Source organism: Oenanthe melanoleuca, chromosome 11, assembly GCF_029582105.1.
Source record: "Oenanthe melanoleuca isolate GR-GAL-2019-014 chromosome 11, OMel1.0, whole genome shotgun sequence".
NCBI lineage: Eukaryota > Metazoa > Chordata > Aves > Passeriformes > Muscicapidae > Oenanthe > Oenanthe melanoleuca.
Genome location: NC_079345.1, coordinates 7,166,744 through 7,185,308, shown reverse-complemented (window position 1 = coordinate 7,185,308; position 18,565 = coordinate 7,166,744). Strand labels below are relative to the sequence as shown.

Genomic DNA, 18,565 nt, shown 5'->3' with positions numbered 1-18,565 from the left:
GCAGGCACAAATCCTTCCTGGCAGGCTGACCCCTTTTCTGGGAGTACCTGCTGCTGTATGCTGCTGTATGCAAGGCTCCTGCCACAGTGCTCAGTGTGGTGCCAACCATGACCCCAGCTCATGGTTGATGCCCACAGGCCGGGCATCCCTGAGCAGCCCTGCAGCACTGCACTGCAGAAGGACACAGCCAGAACCTGCTGGAATATTAAGAATGGATTTATTTAAAAAGTGACAATCACATAGGTCATCTCATGAAGAGCTCTGCAGCACTGGCAGCCTGGTCTCGGCCCCTGCACTCGTCGGGAGCATGTGGAGTGTGTAATGAGTGGCAGGGAGGCAGTGGCCACAGGGTCCCAGCCCTGACCCAGCCAAGAGGGATGGAGACAAACAGCTCAGAGCGGTAAGGAAGGTGGTGGGTAGCTGAGGAGGTACATCCCAGCCTGTGGTGCAATACTGCTGAGTCAGGCAGGGATGGGCCTCTTGGAGGGTGCACGGTTAGAAAAAATACAAAACCAAGGTCTCTAGAAAATGTTGATTCTTGCACAATAGAAAATAGATCTACCTGATTTTGGAAAGAAATTTGGTTTTTAACGTCTAGTGCTGATTTCCCCCACGGTGCAGGGGGGCAGTGCCTTTGGCTTTGCCCGCGCTCAGGGGCTGGTGTGCCTGGAAAGCCCAGAGAAGGCTGTGCGCAGGCCGAGGTCAGGCCTTCTTCACATCGTTGTGGTGCTCTCGCCGCAGCGCTCGGGGCAGCTTGGGGTTGATGAAGAATCCTTTCAAGAACAAGTCTCGGACAAAATAGGGCAGGTAGCGGTGTATGAAATACATGATCCCAAGGCCCTGCCCTGGGTAGTAGCGCACGGCTGGGTTGGCAGCCAGAAGCCCCTCTGTGATGCTGTTCACTACTGCACTGAGGTCCTCCACTGCCACCTTCATGAACTGGATGAACTGCTGGTTGATCTCCTCCACATAGTCCTCGCCATAGGCCTGGAGCAGCTCCTGGGGCAGACTGGCCAACAGCTGCTGCTTCTGCAGGTTCCAGAAGGCAGGGTCACATGTCGTCCCTGCAAGGAAACAGTCCCTGGAGCCACTCTAGCCTCCCTGTAATGGTTGCCAGCAGCCTCAGTCACCTTCCAGCCTCACAGGAAGGTCCAGCTGAGACCCTGGCAACTGTTTCCAACAAGATTGCCATGAGGGAAGCACAGTAGTAACACCTTAGTGGCTGGCTCTTAGTAGCCTGAGACTGGACCAGGAGTCTTGGACCCTGCCTGCAGGTGGGGATGCTGCTACCATAAACGTGACTGAGCTGCTTTGACCAGTCCTAGTGGTATGGTATTTGCTCTCAGGATTTGATCCTGGTGCTGTTTCCAATCCACCAGAGCCCAACTACCACAGGATAGCCATTGTCCCTGTATGGCTGGAGATGCTCAGAAGCTGCATGCTTGCACTACCAACTGCTCATTCCCTTGCTTCATCTTCTGCCTCCCTGAGATAACTGTCCTTTGCCCACAGGCACAGACAGGGAGCAGACACTGACCCTCTTACCTGTTTTGTAGTAGCCAGGCAAGATGAGGCTGACTTTGATGCCCCAGGGCTGGAGCTCGCTGCGGAAGGTGTCCATGAGCAGGCTGAGGGCTGCCTTTGAGGCCCCGTAGGCTGCCAGGCAGGGGAAGGGCATGTCACCTGGCATGAGTGAAAGAATGAGTGAGCCAGTGCTCCAGCAGGGATGGAGGGGAGCAGGGGGTAAGGGCAGGCAGGGCTTGTGTACGGCTGTGTTCCTGGTCCCTGTTCAAGGAAATGGCTTAGGGTTTGTTTTGCTGAGAAAACAACTGCAATTAGCTTCAAATTAATGTTTTAATGCGGAGGGCAAAAAGTGGTGAGGGAAGAGGAAATTGATTTTGCTACCTGTTCAGGCTAAAGCTTGGGCTTGTCATCCCCAGTGGAGGATTAATGTGTTTTAATGGGCAAAAAAAGGGCAAGAGGAAGTTGGTTTTCCAACCCGAGCTGGGGCTGTCATCCCCAATGGAGGCACATGGCAGCTGGTCTTGGGTTGCCCCATGTTACCTGTGACCAGGCTGACTGTCCCCAGCACCCATGTCTTGGTGGCTGCTGCAGGGTTCTGCAGTGCTGCCAGTACTAGAGTGCCATCCTAGAGTTCCTGGTGCCAATTGGCTGAGAAAGTTGGAGTGCCTGGGGGTGGGAACTGCACCACACCATGGGGATGCTCAAGCTGTGCCTGGGGTGAGTGTGCCAGGGGTGCCACACTGGTGGAGGCTGCTTACCTGCAGGGCTGCTGACGGTGACAATGCGGCCGCCAGCAGAGCGGAGCAAGGGCAGCAGCCCCTTGGTGAGCTCCAGGGAGCCAAAGAAGTTCACCTCCATGCAGGCACGAAACTTGCCCAGCGGTGAGAGCTCAGCGTCGGCAATGGTGTCATTGAACCCAGCGTTGTTCACCAGGCCCCAGAGTCCTGTGGGGATGGGGTGCTTGAAGAGGTGACCTGAATGAGGAATCCCCACCCTGGGATTCCCAGCTGCTCCCCAGGCTGATGGGGGTCATGCAAGGGAATTGCGGGGTGCCCCAGGACAAGAAGAAAGCTTCGCGAAGGCTGTTTGGAGAGGTGCCTGCAGAGATGCAGCCCCCTGTGGGGACACGTGGAAGTTTGGCACTGCCGTGCTGGCTGCAGGCTAAGGTTCCAGGGAGTTTTGTGGGGTCCCGTGGGATTGCCAAAGGTGGCCCCTACCTGTGCTGTTGGTGTGGGCCTGGATGTGCTCCAGGACACGCTGGATGTCCTCTGTCTTGGTCAGGTCCATCTGCAGCAGTGTCAGCCTCGATGAGCAGCTCTGGCGCAGCTCCTGGGCACCAGGACTCTGCAGGTCCAGCACACTGGCAAACACCCGAAAGCCCATGATGTCCAGGTGCCGGGCTGTTGCCTGCCCAAAGCCTGAGTCACATCCTGAAAGAGATGGGAAGAGCCTTGCAGTGGCCAGTGACAATCACTGTCTGTCCCCAGTCCCCAAAGATCCCCTAGCTCTGCCTCTTTGTCGCCAAGAACCAACCTCAGGAACCAAACATCCACCCTAGCATCAGTTTCCCTTGCCTGAGGACCACCTCGGCTCCACATTCCTCTGTAGCTCCTGACTCGCCAGGATGTGACCTTGCCCTAGGGCATTCACAGGTCACGGAGCTGCTGTTTACTCTCTTGAGGGAGGAAGAAAACACTCCCTTTATCTGCAACCCCATCACCAGCAGGCACCAGTTATGCACCGGAACAGCCCAGAGCCCTGCTGTGATGCGGGGCTGTCAACCCTCAAAATAGCCTCTAAAAGCTCTGTCAAGTACCATTCAGAGCTGGCATAATGCTCTGTGGAAAACTTTTGCCGAATGCTTTTTGGTCAAGAGGCAGAGCCTGGCTGGGGCATGAGGAGATTAAAAAGGTTGAGGGGAGAAAAAGGATTTGGATCTGCTCCTACTACCCTGCATCCTTCAAGGGAGCATCCAAACAGGATGGACCATGCCGGAGCGTACAGGTGCTCCGTGCCTGGTCCCAGCCTCATCTCCTCCATCTCAGCTCTAACAGGGGCGCCACAGGTGACACTGTCACCTGCAAAGCTACCATCAGGGTGGCTGGCGGACAGCCTGGGCGGGAGCTGGCAGTTGCAGAGTGGTGACAAGGCCAATGGCCAGGGTGGAGCGGCCAGGATGCAAACAAACAGCAGCAGCAAGGTACAGGCTGTTCCCGGGGCCGATGGCAGCACTGATAGCTCAGGGAGTCTGTGCCACAACCACTGCCCAGTCATATTAACCATTAACAGGGGAGTGCTGCAGGGGCAGCCCCATGGCCCTGCACCCTCCTGCCCATCACCTTTGGGTGCTCCTGAGGACATCCCTGAAAACGTGTGGCACCTGGAGCTACCCCAGGATGGACACAGTGGCCCTGCAGACTGTCACCCCATGAGATTCAGCACCCCTCCACCAGCCTTTGCAGGGTGCGGGGGACACAGGGACTGGCTGCCTCACTCTTCCATACCTCAGGCTGGGATCGGGCACTTACAGCTCTTGAGGTATCAGCTAAGCTTCAGTTCAGCATCTCTGTCCTAGTCCCCAGCTCAGTTTTACTCTATTGCTGCGTCAGAAACCTATAATTAAATCCCTGGCCAGAGGCCCAATGTGATAAGACAGCCTGGAGGTGCTCAGCTGGCAGGAAGGGGCTGCAGGGACCTCCCTTTCTCACACAACACCCAACACTCATCATGGATGTTTGCCAGGCTGGCTCAGCATCACCCCAACATTATCCCTGGCATTGCCCCAGCATCACCCCCAGCACCCTGGTCTGCAGGACATGCTGAAGGTGCTGCCGACAGCACATCCACCTCTCCCCTCCCCAGGAGCAGTGCATGCTGCCAGCAGACAAACAGATAAGGTGCATTTCACCTTTCCAAGCAGTTCGGGAGAAAACTGCAATAAAGATAAGGTTTAAAAATAAAAGTGTTGTGGCCACAGCCTTACCATGACACAGCTGACAGGAGGGTTACCTGCACTGCTCCCATGCAGCTGGCTAGAAAAGCTTCCCGTCCAAACATGAAGCTTCCTATCACCACGTAACTCTCAAAACCCCGGGAAACATCCCAAAAACCAGAGCCAGGTTTGCAGGCTTCTTACGGGCAAGTCTGGCAAGGAGGGAGCAAACACGGCCACATGCTGTCCAAGTCAGGCAGGGTTTGTTTTGCCTTAGAAGAGCAGGGCAGTCAGAGGGTTTGTTTCGGAAGTTCTAATTTATTCACACGCATACAAAAAAAAAAAAAAAAAAAAAAAGAAAGAACCAAAAAAAAAAAAACAAAAAAACAAAAAAACCCAAAAAAAAAAAAAAACAACAACTCCTGGGAGGCTGGCGGGAGGCCCAGGGCCAGGAGGGTGAGGATGCTCTGGTGTTATTTAAGGTCTCTGCCGCTGCTCAGCTTCCCATCCGCTGTGCTCAGGCATGGCCAAGAGTGCAGGGAGGGACAATGAACCCCTGGGCCCATAACACGTGGCCCCAAAGCATGGCAGCTTGCCCAGGGCCATGTTCACTCCCCATGGCCACCAGCACATGAACTGCTGGCCACGCTGGAGCTGGCGCAGGAGCCACTGCCGCTGGCCCAGCCCCGCCGGGAGCGCTGGAGCCGTCCAGTCTGTGCAGCCCCAGCAAGGCTGGCGCTGCGCTCGCCGCCCTCCCAGGATGCTGCATCACGAGGAGATGCCGGCGCCAGTTCCCCCCGCCCCAGCTCCCAGCTTGCCAACTGGTTTCACAGTCGTGCTGGAGGGAGGGACGTGGTCAGATCAAGCACAGGAGCCCAGCACTGGGAGCGCAGCAGAGGAAAGCAGGTTCCTTGGAGCCCCCCATCTCATCCCCACGGACCCTGGGCCAACAGATAGAGGCTTTTGCTGCAGCAGGAGCAGAACAAAGCCTGAGTCTAGGCTGCAAAATCCAGCAGCTCTCCACAGGCTCAGCAAGCCGGGACAAACCCCTGTACCAGGGGCCGGACGGCCGTTTTCCAGAGCAGCAGGTCAGCAGCAATACCTGAGGACTTTGCAGAAGCTTTAGACACTTCAGCAGCATCCCAAAGAGTGGGAGACACAAGCCTCCACTATAACCTTGGCATGACGAACCCCAACTTTACTTATCTTGAACAAGCGAAAAGGTTTGGCCTCCAGCATTGCCGTAAGAGATGCCCTCCCATCCACTCAGAGAGGGCAAAGAGGACTGACCCTACAGCACCTTGCATCCATTGTCCAGAGCTGCTCCTCACTGGTGACAGCAGAGCCACCGCCGTGCTGAGCTGTGCCAGTTGGGCAGCTCCCAGCCAGCCTGCATCGCTCGTGCTGCCTCGCTGCCAGGAGCCGGCTGAAGCTGCACTCCCGGTTTGGTGTGGACACATTTCTTTCAGGTGAGTCAGGCATGGCATGCTCTGACATTTTGCTGTCTCAGGTATTCACCCTGCTCTCCTGCACCAGCACCAAGGCCACCACACACAGACAAGCTCAGAATTAGTGCTTCAGTTTTACGATTGGAGCAGAGAGGGTCAATAACATGGCTGCAACCTGAGAGCTGCTGAACCACAACCATGTGCATGCCCCTGGCCCCCACCGCTGGCATGGGACATGATGGAGGGCTGGTGGCACAGGTCTGCAGTGCTCACCCCAACACAACCTAGCAGTGACTTCCCTTCCCAAGCTGTGAGTCCTCATCCATGAGCCATGAGCTGTGCAGCCTTATTCTGCAGCTGTGGAACTGCAAGCTGGGCATATTAAGCACTGAGCTACAAGGCAAGTATCTTCATCCCCAAGCCATGAGCTGTGAATCCTCATCCCCAAACCACAGGCTGTGCATCCTTATGACCTCTGCATCCCCATCCTTGAACCATGCACAACAGGTGAGGACCAACAAAATCCTAAGCAGTGAGATGCACAGCTTGGCTGAAGAATTCCTATGTGGCTGCAAAACTGCCCAGAGCCTGGTGGATACATCAGCAGTTCCCTGGATCTGGTCCCTCCACAGCCAGCCCAGCTGAGGACCCTGGTGTGGAAGCTGAAGAGGGGTTGCCCCAGGGCTGAGCACCCCTGTGATGGACCAGGTCCCCCTGCAGTCACCCTAGCCCGAGCTGGCCCTGGGCACCCGGCAGCAAGGCAGCTGGAGGCACCCCTTGAGGATGCTGCATCTTCCACCAGCTAGTAGCTTGCCAGCTGAGTTGAGCGCTCAGAAGCATGTCACCCCCTCCACCTCCATCAGCTCTGCAAGCCCTTGCATGGGTACCCCCTGCTGCTCCCCAAATCCCAAGACATCAATCCCACCTCCCCAAAGATCTTTATGGCTGTATGTCCCACCACCCTGTCTAAGGGGCCTTGTCAAGGTGGAGCTCTCACCAGGCTCAAGGACACCATCAATAGGGGGAGCTGGGGCATCAAGGCTAAATGGATTAACATGCTGAGCCACTTGTTTCCATAGGTTCAAGCTCAAACCCTGCCTGGGATGCCAAGCTAAACATGGCCTTCTGGCTCTGACAGGATTCACTGCCACCATGGATCCAGCTTCTCCAAGCATGGTATGGGATTTAGCTGGGCAGCACTGAGGGAGGCTCAGCTGGGTGCCTGAGCAGGCACTGACCCCAACTCAGCTGTTTGTCTCAGCTCCATCCTGGGAGTGTGGGCGACTCGTGGATGTGGAAGCACAGGACAAGATGGCACCAGCTGGACATGGTTGCCATCAGAGGGGATGGCAGTCTCCTAAAGGAACTTAAGGAGGGGATCCTTGCACAGTGCTTGTCCAGGCAGGATAAAATGGCCAGCAAAATCCTGCGTGGGCAGGGCAAGGCCCTGTGACCAACACCTTCCGGATGCTGCACACATTTGGAGCCAGAGGTGATAAAGGGGTGATGTCAGCCCTGGGCAAGAGGAAACAAATTCTTGGCAGGGCACAGGAGAGGAAGAGGAAGGCAGGAACACCTGTCCCCATAGCAGCTGTGCTACCACAACCACGCAGCAGCCATCCTCTGCCCACACCCAAGGTACTGCTGGGGGAGTGGGGCTGGGCTGTCATCACTGCCCACTGGAAGCACCACCCCAGCCAGTGGCTTGCATGGCATACCATGTCTCCACTCCCCATGGGAGCAGCCCTCATGCCCAGGCACATGCAGGCAGGGATGGGGTGGCAGCAGCCCTAATGATGCTGCTGCTGGTCCTCAGCACTGGGGTTCAGGAAGCCACAAGCGTAATTAAATTAAATCAAAGCCAGAAGATACCTTTAGAGATGACCCAAATCCCATCTCCAAATCCCTAGTGAGTGGATAATGCAGGAGCCCCCCACCTGAGCATTCCTGCAAAGCCTCAGTCTCGTTCCTGAGCAGGATCTGAGCCAAGGGGGGCACACACTGCCCCTGCTCCCCTAGGACCACCCCCCTGCGTGACACAATCAGCACAGACAGCTGGAAGGAGGTTGCTGATGGCTCCCACAGCCAGGATAGACACTTCCCTCCAACGGATCCTATGGGTCAGAGGAGGGGTCAGACAAACCCCCAGCCTTACAAGGAGACCCAGGACAGAAGGCAGAGCTCAGAATGCCCATGGTAAGGAAATGGCCATGGCAGGGGGTACATGAGTGACCTATCCCTCCCTGTGCCAGGGACAATAGCCAGATGGTATGAATTACAATGGATTAGCCAAGTGTTCCTGGGGCCTCACAGCCATCACCTCCACCCGGGAAGTTATCTCCCATTTAACGAAGGGAAGGGGGGAAATCTGATTTTCTGCCTAGACGACATAGCAACCAGGCAGAGATGACGAGCAGCCCCCAGGCCAGTGTGAATTCACCCACAGCATTTGGATTAAAGGCCATTTCTCAGGAGCTTTACTGCTGCATCCTGTTGGGGACTCATGGCACAAAAGCAGCTGGGCAATAAAAAAAGTGTCAGAGGCCACAGCCCTCCCCATCACTAAAAGCCATCCAGACGCCTTATCCCCCACCAAAGCTGCAAGCAGCAGGTGCTGGCTGCTTGCCATCAGTAGGGCTAATGAACGCAGGAGCTTGTTAGTGCCCAGGGACAGCAGGACAGGGATGAGCCCAGCTGCCCCCTACAATGCAAGGCCAGTGCCTGCTGGGATGCTCAAAGAGCTTGGGACCCGGGAATTTACCCAGCTCTGGCATGGCAGCAATGCTGCTGCCAGTGAGCAGTGACCCTGTGCTCACAAGCTGACAGAGGCGTGGAGGGGAGGAAGTGCCACCTCCAGAATCGCTGCAGCACTTCGCAGAAAGAGAGCACAGGAATTTCCTAGAAGCAGCCGCTCACCGCACCCCGGGGCTGGATGGCATCTTCCGGCAGCTGCTGTTGTTTCACCAAGGGGAGATGCTCTCCCCAAAAGGAGCAGTGAGACTCTCACAGTCAAGAATCTGATCTTCTAGCAGGCAGAGACAAGTGAGAGAAGACAGCAGCACAGACATCACCTGGTACAGGCTGTACATCAGAGCTAGCCTAGGATGGATGGATGGCTCTCCAAGAAGAGGAAGTTGTGAAAAGCTGGCAATAGCCAGGTTAATCACCTTCAAAGGGAACATGGTGAACTTGGAACATGGAACTGCAAGCCTCTAAAGCCATCCATCAGGAAGAGCTGTCGCTGGGAAGGACACCCATGGCCCAGAGACAGCTCAACCATATCATTCAAGATCAGTGCCAATGGCAAGCTGGCACTGGTAACACATCCACCTGAGCTCTTGGAGAGGGAGAGGCCAGGTAGGAACCAAGCTGAGAAGCTAGAAAGCTTGACCAGCTATGTCTGGAATATGACATGGAAAATGCTCCTGGGGTACAAGGTGGTGGCAATAAAGCCACCAGGGGCACCTGCAGGTGGGCACCTCTAGTCTGCAAAAAGGCTCTCCAGGGACTCCCAGCAGGCTAGAGAACCACCAGCCAAGCCCCATATTCATCCCCCTGTGTGCTAGCCAGTAAGGAGAGACATCAGGTCATACCTAAGGCAGGCAGGACTAATCCTTTCACAGGCAACTGAAGGGAAGAAAAGCTCTCCTATATGGACCACCATGAGCCATCACCACCCAGAGACATCTCAGGGAAGGTGTTTCTAGCCAGGACAGCAAAGCACCACAGCCATGGCATGACTAGGAGAACCTCTAACTGTGTGGTGGGACAGGTCATCTGTGGGCAAACTCTGAAGTGCCACCCAGACAGCACTGTGGGCAAGTCATAAGTGATGCCAGCAGGGACAAAGCCATGCTGGCACAGTGCTGACCAAAGCAGCAGGTCAGAGTAAGCCCAGGGGATCACTGCCTTAAGCATCTCAGAGTTTGCAGCATCCCAGTGGCAGGTTCAGTGGAGCACTACCAGTTCAGGGGTATTTTGCTGATTATTTCTTTGCTTGTAAGGTGCCATCTCATCACTCTCCTTGTCACAAGGGTAAACTCCCACCACATGCCACAATCACAAGCAAGCAGAAGTGGTGCAAGCCTTGCCCATTCCCACATCATGATGGTCTCTACAGCTGTACCAACTATTTTCTTTTGCATCTTCCAGATCCATGTGAAGCGGGGGACTTCTGGTTTTTTTTTTTAGGAACAGAGCAAAACACTTGAGCAAACACCAACTGAGCTTCTGCCAAGACAGCTTTTGAAATACACTGAGCTGTTTAAACCCCCATGCTCAGAGCTATGCCTTATGACAACCTCAAGCCACCTGCCCTTTCCATACACAGTTCAAGTTGTCCCCTCCTTACTCTTCACCTGCAACTCTCACCAGCTCTTCAGAGTAAGAGTTTGATGTTTAATGTACTTTGGTGCATTTTCCCCAAAATACATGAAGGTGGCCCTCCAGGCTGATGTGCTTGGACATAGTTGTGCTGATTCAGACAATGCCAGGGCAGCACCCACACATGCCCTTCAGCTTAGGCAGAGCCTAGCACAGTAGCTGAAAGGGGGACGGAACTCATCCTGGGATGGCTGCACATCCCAGGTTGGAGCTTATCCCCACCTGGTAACCAGGACCCTAGAGAGAAACAAACATTGGTCACAGTGGGTTACTCATAGCAGGATGGTGAGGCCCTGGTAACCCAGAGAAGCTACAGCTGCCCCATCCCTTGAAGTGCTCAAGGCCAGGTGGGATGTGGCTTGGAGCAACCTGATCTAGTAGAAGGTGTCCCTGCCCAAGGTAGGGGAACAGGATGGTCTTTAAAGTCTTTTCCAACCCAAACAATTCAGAGCTTCTATAATTCTGAGAGGCCAGACTTTTAAAGCTGCCACAGAAGATACCAGAGCAGGTACCTGAGCTTTCCAGCCCATCCCTTCTCTCTGTTCCCAGCCTGCCTGGGAGTCACTCACCATCTGGCTCCACAGGGTCAACCACCCAGCAAGAGGAAGCGCTGCCGCAAAGCCTGTAAAGCCAAAAACTGCTTTTCAAGATTACAGCCTTAGAGCCAGCAAATCCCAGGACACTGCCATGTGTGACAGGGAAGCCAGCTCTCAAGGGGGAAGCTGATAAAGCTCAGAGGCTGGCAGCTCTCCAGGGGTAAAGGAAACAGAAGTGATATGTTGCACATGCAAGCACATACAAGCTGAGACAGAAGAATGGGAGATGGTGGATATACCACAGCCACTGAGGAGAGCAGGAAAGGAGGTAACAGGCACATGCTGGGGAGGTTAAAAATAAAAGGTCCTAAACTATACTAGTAGTAAAGCACTGACAGCATGAGGGCAATTTTCTACCTTGTCATAGAAAATTTGAGCATTTTCCACCTTGTTATTGAACAGTTAAGTTGGATAGGACTTTATAGGGTCATCCAGTTCCAACACCCCTGCTGTGGGCAGGGATACCTTCCACTAGCCCAGATTGCTCCAAACCCCATCCACCTGGCCTTGGAGGCTCCACAACAATACCTCAGATCTGAGATGACAGGAGGGACTTCAGGGGATGAAGACACAAAAGGGCCACAGCCTTTCCTCCTGGGGAAAAAAAAAACAAAAAAAAAACAAAAACAAAAACAAAAAAAAAAAAAAACCACACAAAAAAAAAACCAAAAAACAAAAAAACAAAAAAAAAAAAACAAAAAAACAAAAAAACAAAAAAAAACCAAAAAAAAACCAAAAAAAAAAACAAACCAAACCAAAAAAAACCCCCCAAAAAAACCAAAAAACCCCCCTCCAGCTGGAGTTTTAGACCAGCACTGAAAGAAGACCATGGGGAGAAGGCAAAGATTTGGTGGAAACACCTTGAAGAGCCCCCTCAAAGAAAATCCTGGTTGGGCAATTCTACCAACCCTGTGCTGTGTTTCCAGTAGTAAAAGCAGCAACTGGCTCTTCTGTAACCAGATCCTGGCTTGAGGGGCGCTAGACTCAACAGTGGGTAACCCAATCCCAGACCTCATTAAAAATTTGCTGCTCATTGGACTAGAGGGCAGCAACTGCCTACACTTCCCTCCTTCCGAAAGCATCCGTTCCCATCTGACAATCTCATTTCAGCAGGGAAGTCTTTGCTTTGTTGCTCCCATGTCCCCACATAACCCCGAGGTTAATCAAGCCAGCTTGGGTTTCTCTACCAATTGCAGTCTCCCACAGTATGAAACATCAATGTGTTTTCCTCCTAATTAGCTGTGCTCATCATTTTTGGTTAACGGTGCTAAAAACTCCCACCTCAACAGGTCTGTGTCATTAGTAGGCTTCAAAAGTGCTTATTTTATAGATAAGTGAGAAAAAGCCGAGCGTATCTATCCACATGCCTGCAGTGAACAGGGGTAGGTATCTATTTCTGAAAAACCTCACGTGGGAAAGAAGAATCCTAAATCCATGGAGGGCTGCTGACAAAGCGGGGGGAGAGCTTCAGCCCTGCAGATAGAGGCAGATAAAGCAGCTTTCCTGCTCTGTTCCCAAAAGCCAGCAGCAAACCCTATAACTAGAGGTAAATATTACAATTGTTTTACTTCAAGTATACCAGGAATTGCTTTTACACAAGGGCTGGAGTTTGGGTATTTGATTTTGGTCTTATTCCACCCCTCAGCTTGGAGGCACCAGCTGCCTCTGCTGTTAATTTTTAATAGATTCTGGAAAAATCAGAGCAATTTCAGGGAATAAGCTGATTTTCAGCCTTCACTTATAGAATCACAGAATGGTTTAGTTTGGCAGGGACCTGAAAGATCACCTAGTTCCAACCCCCTGTACTTAGTCTGGGGAAAGATCTCAGGTACATTTAAGCTGGATCACTGGCTCCAGAAGCAGAGTGGAAGTCACCTATGGAGAGCTGCAGCACCTTTGCACAAAGCATTTCTCATGCAAGGCTGCTGGCAGGCTCAGCACCAAACACAGGCTGCGAGTGTGCTGTGCAGGTGCTCCAGCCACATCGTGCTGCAGAGATGCCCATCCCTGAGCCAGCCCTGAATCCTTGACCCCAACATTTCTCAGTCACCTTGTTTGGCTGGAAAATAGATCTAAGACAACATCGAAGCCCAGACAGGAGCAACACTGCTTTTTTACCACAGAAAGTGATTTACCTTTGTGGCAGAAAGCAAGAGTCCCAACATCTGGATTGAATTACTCAGTCCTGCTGCAGCCAGCAGATGCTTCAACATCTGTGAAGTCCATGGGAAACACTGAAGTGCTGCAAGTTGCAAAGCCTCTGTTAACCTTGAGCATGATCTGAAGCTCTGACCCATTTCAGATTGTTAATGGGGCATGCAATTGTAACAAGAATGCTTCACCAGGAAAACCACATTTTTCCTGCAGCCAGGAAGGAGAAGAGAGGAGGACAGGACAGGTTTGGGTCTGGGCAACCTGACCTACCAACCAATTTTGCTCACAGAGATGATTTGTTGGAAGACAGACCAATCTGCAGGTGCTCCTAGCTTCCTTCATAGGCTGCACCAAAGAAGAGCAAGGATACAAAAGACCCATGCTGCTTCTCTAAGGCAGCCATCCTGATGTTTGGGGTTATTGAAGAGCTCATTCAAGTACCACCATTATAGACAGAACAATAATTTACTATTTTCAGCTTTCAATCCAAGCTGAAGCACATGAACCAATAACTTGTAACACAACACCTGCCCTCCCTCTGCTTTGGCAAAGCCCTGCAAGCAGGCAGACTCTATGGGCTAGTTTGCATTTGGTGCTTTCCAAGGATCTGCAGTAAATCGGGCAATTGGCTACTGGCCAAAGAACCATCCCTCACTGTCACATATGACAGAGCTACACAACACCAAGAGGCTTTTCCTGCTGCTCAGTGGAGCCCCAGGATGCTCCTGGCCATCCCTCCACCACTGGCACCCAGCTGTGTTGGATGGTTTGAATAGACTCACTGAATCCCACATGCACCTGCTAAGACCACAGGAACTGAAGGATGGTCTAGATTCATGTCAAAGCCCAGCCTTGCACAAAGCACTGCCAGCTTGAATCTGGAGAAGCCAAGAAGTGGCAGCTCATCACCAAGATTGCTCTCGCAGACCATCACCCCTGCCCAGGCTCCAGAGGCTGGATTGCTTTTTGTATCAATTCCCAGTGGGAAGGAGTATGGGATATAATACCTTTCCTCTCAGCTCACATAGCTCTGAGGAGTCCAGTGGCCCTAAGAACACCCAGCAGTGCCATTTCACATTTGGGAAGGGCAATGCACAAACCAGCCATTTGATGTTCAGAGCAAGCAGTTCTCAGTGAGTCACTGGCACCACTGACCCACAACTGCCAGCCAGGAGCACCTGCACCCTGGAATGCTCTGTCACACACTGTGGTGAGGGGTACCAGGTACTTGCTGCCTTGCAGCTTTCCAGTGCAGGATCAGGCTCTGGTCAGCCAGCTGCCCATACCAAACTCAGGTATGTTGGGGTCTCTGTGTTTTCCAAGTTTGGCCAAAGTCTGTGCCAGGTGTGGGCTCATCTTTAAGGCAAGGGCAGGCTCAGGACAGCAAACCAAGGGAGGCAAGGATATAGCTGTTGTCTCCCTCCCAGCCCAGGCCAAGCAGCTGATCTCCACTCCCCTCCTCATCCCCACCATCCTCCTGGGGCTGACCTCTCCCAGCCCCTGGCTGCACAGGAGGGCATTCTCCTCCTCCCTGAAAACAGCTGTTACATCCCCTAGGAAGACAGGATTAACGCTTTCCTCACCCTCTGCCCCCAGCCAGGCTGCATCCACTGGAGCCATGCTCCTGGAGAAGCTGGACCTTTGGGGTGCAGAACAAAATCCTGAAGGTCACAGCCCCAGACAAACACTACAGGGACTAGTGACCACTTACTTTGCTAGCCTGGGGATGCATCATGGGAAAGCACAGCATCCCTTGCTCCCTTCTAGCAGCAAGCAGCTGCCCATCCCTGCTCCAGCCAAACCCCAGTTCCATGTGCAACAGTCAAAATGCAAACCTGCAACAGATGGGAAACGCCACAACTTTCCAGTCCCTGCTGCTACCACAGGGTCAGGGGCTTTGCTCTGCAGCAGCTCTACAGCTGCTCTGCTATTTTCCCACTGAGCTGCACAGTTAGTTTTCCTTCAATCCCTCCCATAACTAAGTTTTATTTAGCCAGAGATATCTGGACCAGCACATGGGGCTGGAGCATCATGTGCAGAGCTCAACTTAGGGTTGTTCCCTGGGAGAGTGGGCAGCTGAAAGAGCTGTAACTCATCACCTGGGAGATAGAACAGCGCTGCAGCCACCTTAACTTGCCCTAGATAAGCATCACTGAACCTGATGCACAATTAAGACAGCGGCCAAGGTGTGTATACAAGGAAATTATGCCCAAAGACTTTCAGGCTGAGACCTGCACTACTCCATTGGGAGGGGACTTTGTGCCATTTCTTAGTTGATCTCCAAGGTCCAGCACAACACACAGCTTAGCAGAAGTTCTGTCCCTGACCTCACACACCTTCATTGGCATTAACAGTCATCCATGCTCATGCTGCTTTCTCTGCCAGGCTTTGCTGCCCATTGGCAAGAGGAGGAAGGTCAGGCTGCCTTCCTCCCAGAGCTGATCCTTCCTGGCTGCTCCCACAGGACACACAGCAGCTACTCAATACCTAGTTGCCTGGAATTAATCCATAAAAGAATCGGGCTAATTACTATGCAAATACTCAAGTGATGGATGCCATCCCCAGCAGAGCAGCCCTCACATCTGCCCCTTGGCAGGCACTTGCTGAGCAGCAGTACGGAAATGCCAATCCCGCACCATGGGCTGCACCTCGAACCTGTAAAACCACAAAGTATTTACAGCCAAGAGCAAACACATCAGAGCTGCAGAAGGTGCCACCTCAACGCACTGGGGCAAGAACACCTTGTTCCAGTCACTGACTCACTAATTATACAGGCAATGCCAGAGAGCCAGGGCTGCCAGAGCCAGTGTGCCACAGGGCACCTGTGAGCGCATGGCTGTCAGACATCCTCCCCAGGCAGCCCTACCCTGCTGCAGCTTTGACCTTCACTCAGTTGAATCATTCATTCATCCACTGCCTTGCTCCTCTGATCTTCCTCCTCCACGGAGGATTCCCTACACTTCCCACTGGTGCCACAGAACTCTTCAAGCTGGAAGAGGGACCAGGTCTTGCATTAATTTTCTAGGAAGCAAGCAAACTGCCTTCTCCAGCTTCAGCACCTCCAAGTCCAGCCCAGACATCCCCACCAGGATGCAGGCTCCTGTCCTTGGGAACACTGCCAAGGTCATGCCCAGAAGTTTCCCTCCCCTCTGCATCCATGCAGAGCCAACACCACCTTCCAGGCACACCTAGAGCAAAAATCACCCCAGCTTCAGCACTTCCTCCTCATCCCTCCTCTACCATTGCCTCACAGCAAAGCACTGCTGAGCCTGGCTCTCATCCCCCTGTTCCACTGCCAGGAGGAAGGAGTGAGAAACCATGTATATATCAAGATGTCCTAAAGAGCTTCAGCCTGCAAGCCAGAGCTGTGCAAAACTTGGGAGCACAGCGCATTCTCTAAGGAGCTCAGGACCAGACAGCCCAAAGAGGAGGCAGGCAGCAGCTGGGCAGCATTTCCAAAGGATACCCACACAGTGGAGGACCTTGTCACCAGCAGCTTCCTGGATGGAGCTCTGGATGAAACAGTGATGCTCAGCGCTGGGAAGCCCGCTCTGTTGAAGCCTCTAGAGACACTCTGAGAACCTTTCTAAGAACAAGTACGACTCCAGCGGGGAGGAAGGGAAGGGGAGGAGAGGGAAGCTCTTGGGCCAGCCGACGGTGTCCCAAGCCAGAGCTCCAGCTCTGCCCTATCTAATCACGGGGCTTCCAGAGGAAGCAGCTCTCAGCATCGTGCTGCAACTAGTGGTCAACACTCGAGGGGCCATTGCGACTCCCCGCTTCGCGGGGCAGGTACAGCCTGGCCGGTTCTGCTTGGACGTGGAAGAGGATGAAGGATGCGCTGGCAGCCGTGGTTGGTCCCCAGCTGGGACCCCACCGCCAGCAGCGTCCTGGTGCCTGCGGGACACCCCACTCCGCTCCCCGCCGAGCCCAGGCGGTGCCGTCGGGGCGTCGAGGCCGTGTCCCCGCACTCACCTGTGACAAGGACGGCTCTGCCCGCCACCGGCAGCAGCCCGCGGGGCGCCGCCCGCCACAGCAGCAGCCCGGCGGCGGCCGCGGCCAGGGCCAGCCCCAGGGGCAGCGGCAGCCAGGCGCGGCACAGGCTCTGCAGCGCGGCCAGCAGCGCCAGCGGCAGCACCAGCCCCCGGCCCAGCGGCGGCCCCAGCCCCCGGCCCGGCCCCGGCGCCCGCCGCGCCGCCCGCAGCGCCAGGCTGCCGGCCAGCGCCGCCCACAGCGCGCCGTGCGCCCAGCGCTCCAGCCCCGGCTCCATCCCGGTCCCGATCCCGGGCCCGGCACGGCCCCGCCGCTGCCGCTCGCCCGCCCCGCCGCGCCCGTTTATAGCCGCCCGGCGGGGGAGCGGGGCGGGGCGGGCCCGGCCGCCGCCAATGGGAGACGGGCGGGACGGCAGCGCCGGGGCACCGGGAGCCGCCGGGGCACCGAGAGCAGCACCGGCACCGGCGGCCGGGGAGCGGGGAAGGCAGAGCACCTTGGTACCCACGGCACGGCGCGGCTCGGCATGGCTTGGCGCGGTACTGCGCGGCACGGCACTGCGCGGCACGGCTCGGGACATCGTGCTGCCTGGGTAGGCACGGCTCGGCTCGGCTCGGCTCGGCATGGCTCGGCACGGTTTGGCTTGGCTCAGTCCTGCTCAGGATATTGTGCTGCCTAGGTAGGTGCATTCGATGCTGCTTAGTCTGGCATGGCTCAGCTCAGCTGAGCTAGGGGCATGATGCCACCCAAGTAGATCCAGCTCAGCACAGCTTGGGGCATGTTGCCAGCTCAGTAGACATGGCTCATCTTGGGTCAGCACAGCTTAGCTCAGCTCAGCCCTGCTCAGGACATTTTGTCACCTAAGTAGGCACAATTCAGCTTGGTCCAGCTTGGCACAGCTCAGCTCAGGATACCAGGCCACCTCAATATGCACAGCTCAGCTCAGCATAAGCCAGGACATGATGATGTGCCAGGTAGTGGCACTTTGATTTGGCTTGGCTTGGCTTGGCTTGACCCAGCTGAGCTCAAGATATTGTGCCTCCTCAGTAGGCACAATTCAGCTCACCTTGGCATGGCTCAGTCTTGCCTGGGACATGATGCCACCCAGTTAAGGCACAACTCAATTTGGCACAGCTTGGCTTGGCCCAGCTCAGCTCAGCTGAGCCCTGCTCAGTACATTGTGACACTTCAGTAGGCATGATTCAGCTCAGCTCAGCTTGGTTTGGCTCAGCTCAGAACATTATGCCACCTAGTTAGGTGCAATTTATCTCAGCTCATCTCTGTTCAGCACAGCTCAGGACAGCTCAGGACGCCCAGGTAGACACAGCTCAGTTTGGCTTGGCTTACCACAGCTTGGGATATCATGCCATGTACAGGATGGCTCAGCTCAGCTGGGTTCAGTACAGCTCAGGACACCTAGGCAGGCGCAGCTCAGCTTGACACAGCTTGGCCTGGCTTGGCTCAGCATGTCTTGAGACATCATGCTACCTAAAAGGCACAGTTTAATGCAGCAGAGCTTGGTATGGCTCAGCATGACTCAG

General features: G+C 54.5%; 1 protein-coding gene across 1 annotated transcript; it reads right to left on the bottom strand.

Moving 5' to 3' along the window:
• Positions 1-198: 198 nt before the first annotated feature.
• On the bottom strand, positions 199-17,664 carry HSD11B2 (hydroxysteroid 11-beta dehydrogenase 2). The gene is made up of 5 exons (XM_056500370.1): positions 17,010-17,664; positions 2,742-2,954; positions 2,283-2,468; positions 1,546-1,683; positions 199-1,064 (listed from the first exon to the last, which is right to left on the bottom strand). Exons 1-5 carry the CDS (start codon positions 17,647-17,649, stop codon positions 703-705), a joined length of 1,539 nt encoding a protein of 512 aa, XP_056356345.1. The 5' UTR covers positions 17,650-17,664; the 3' UTR covers positions 199-702.
• Between the last annotated feature and the right edge of the window lie 901 nt (positions 17,665-18,565).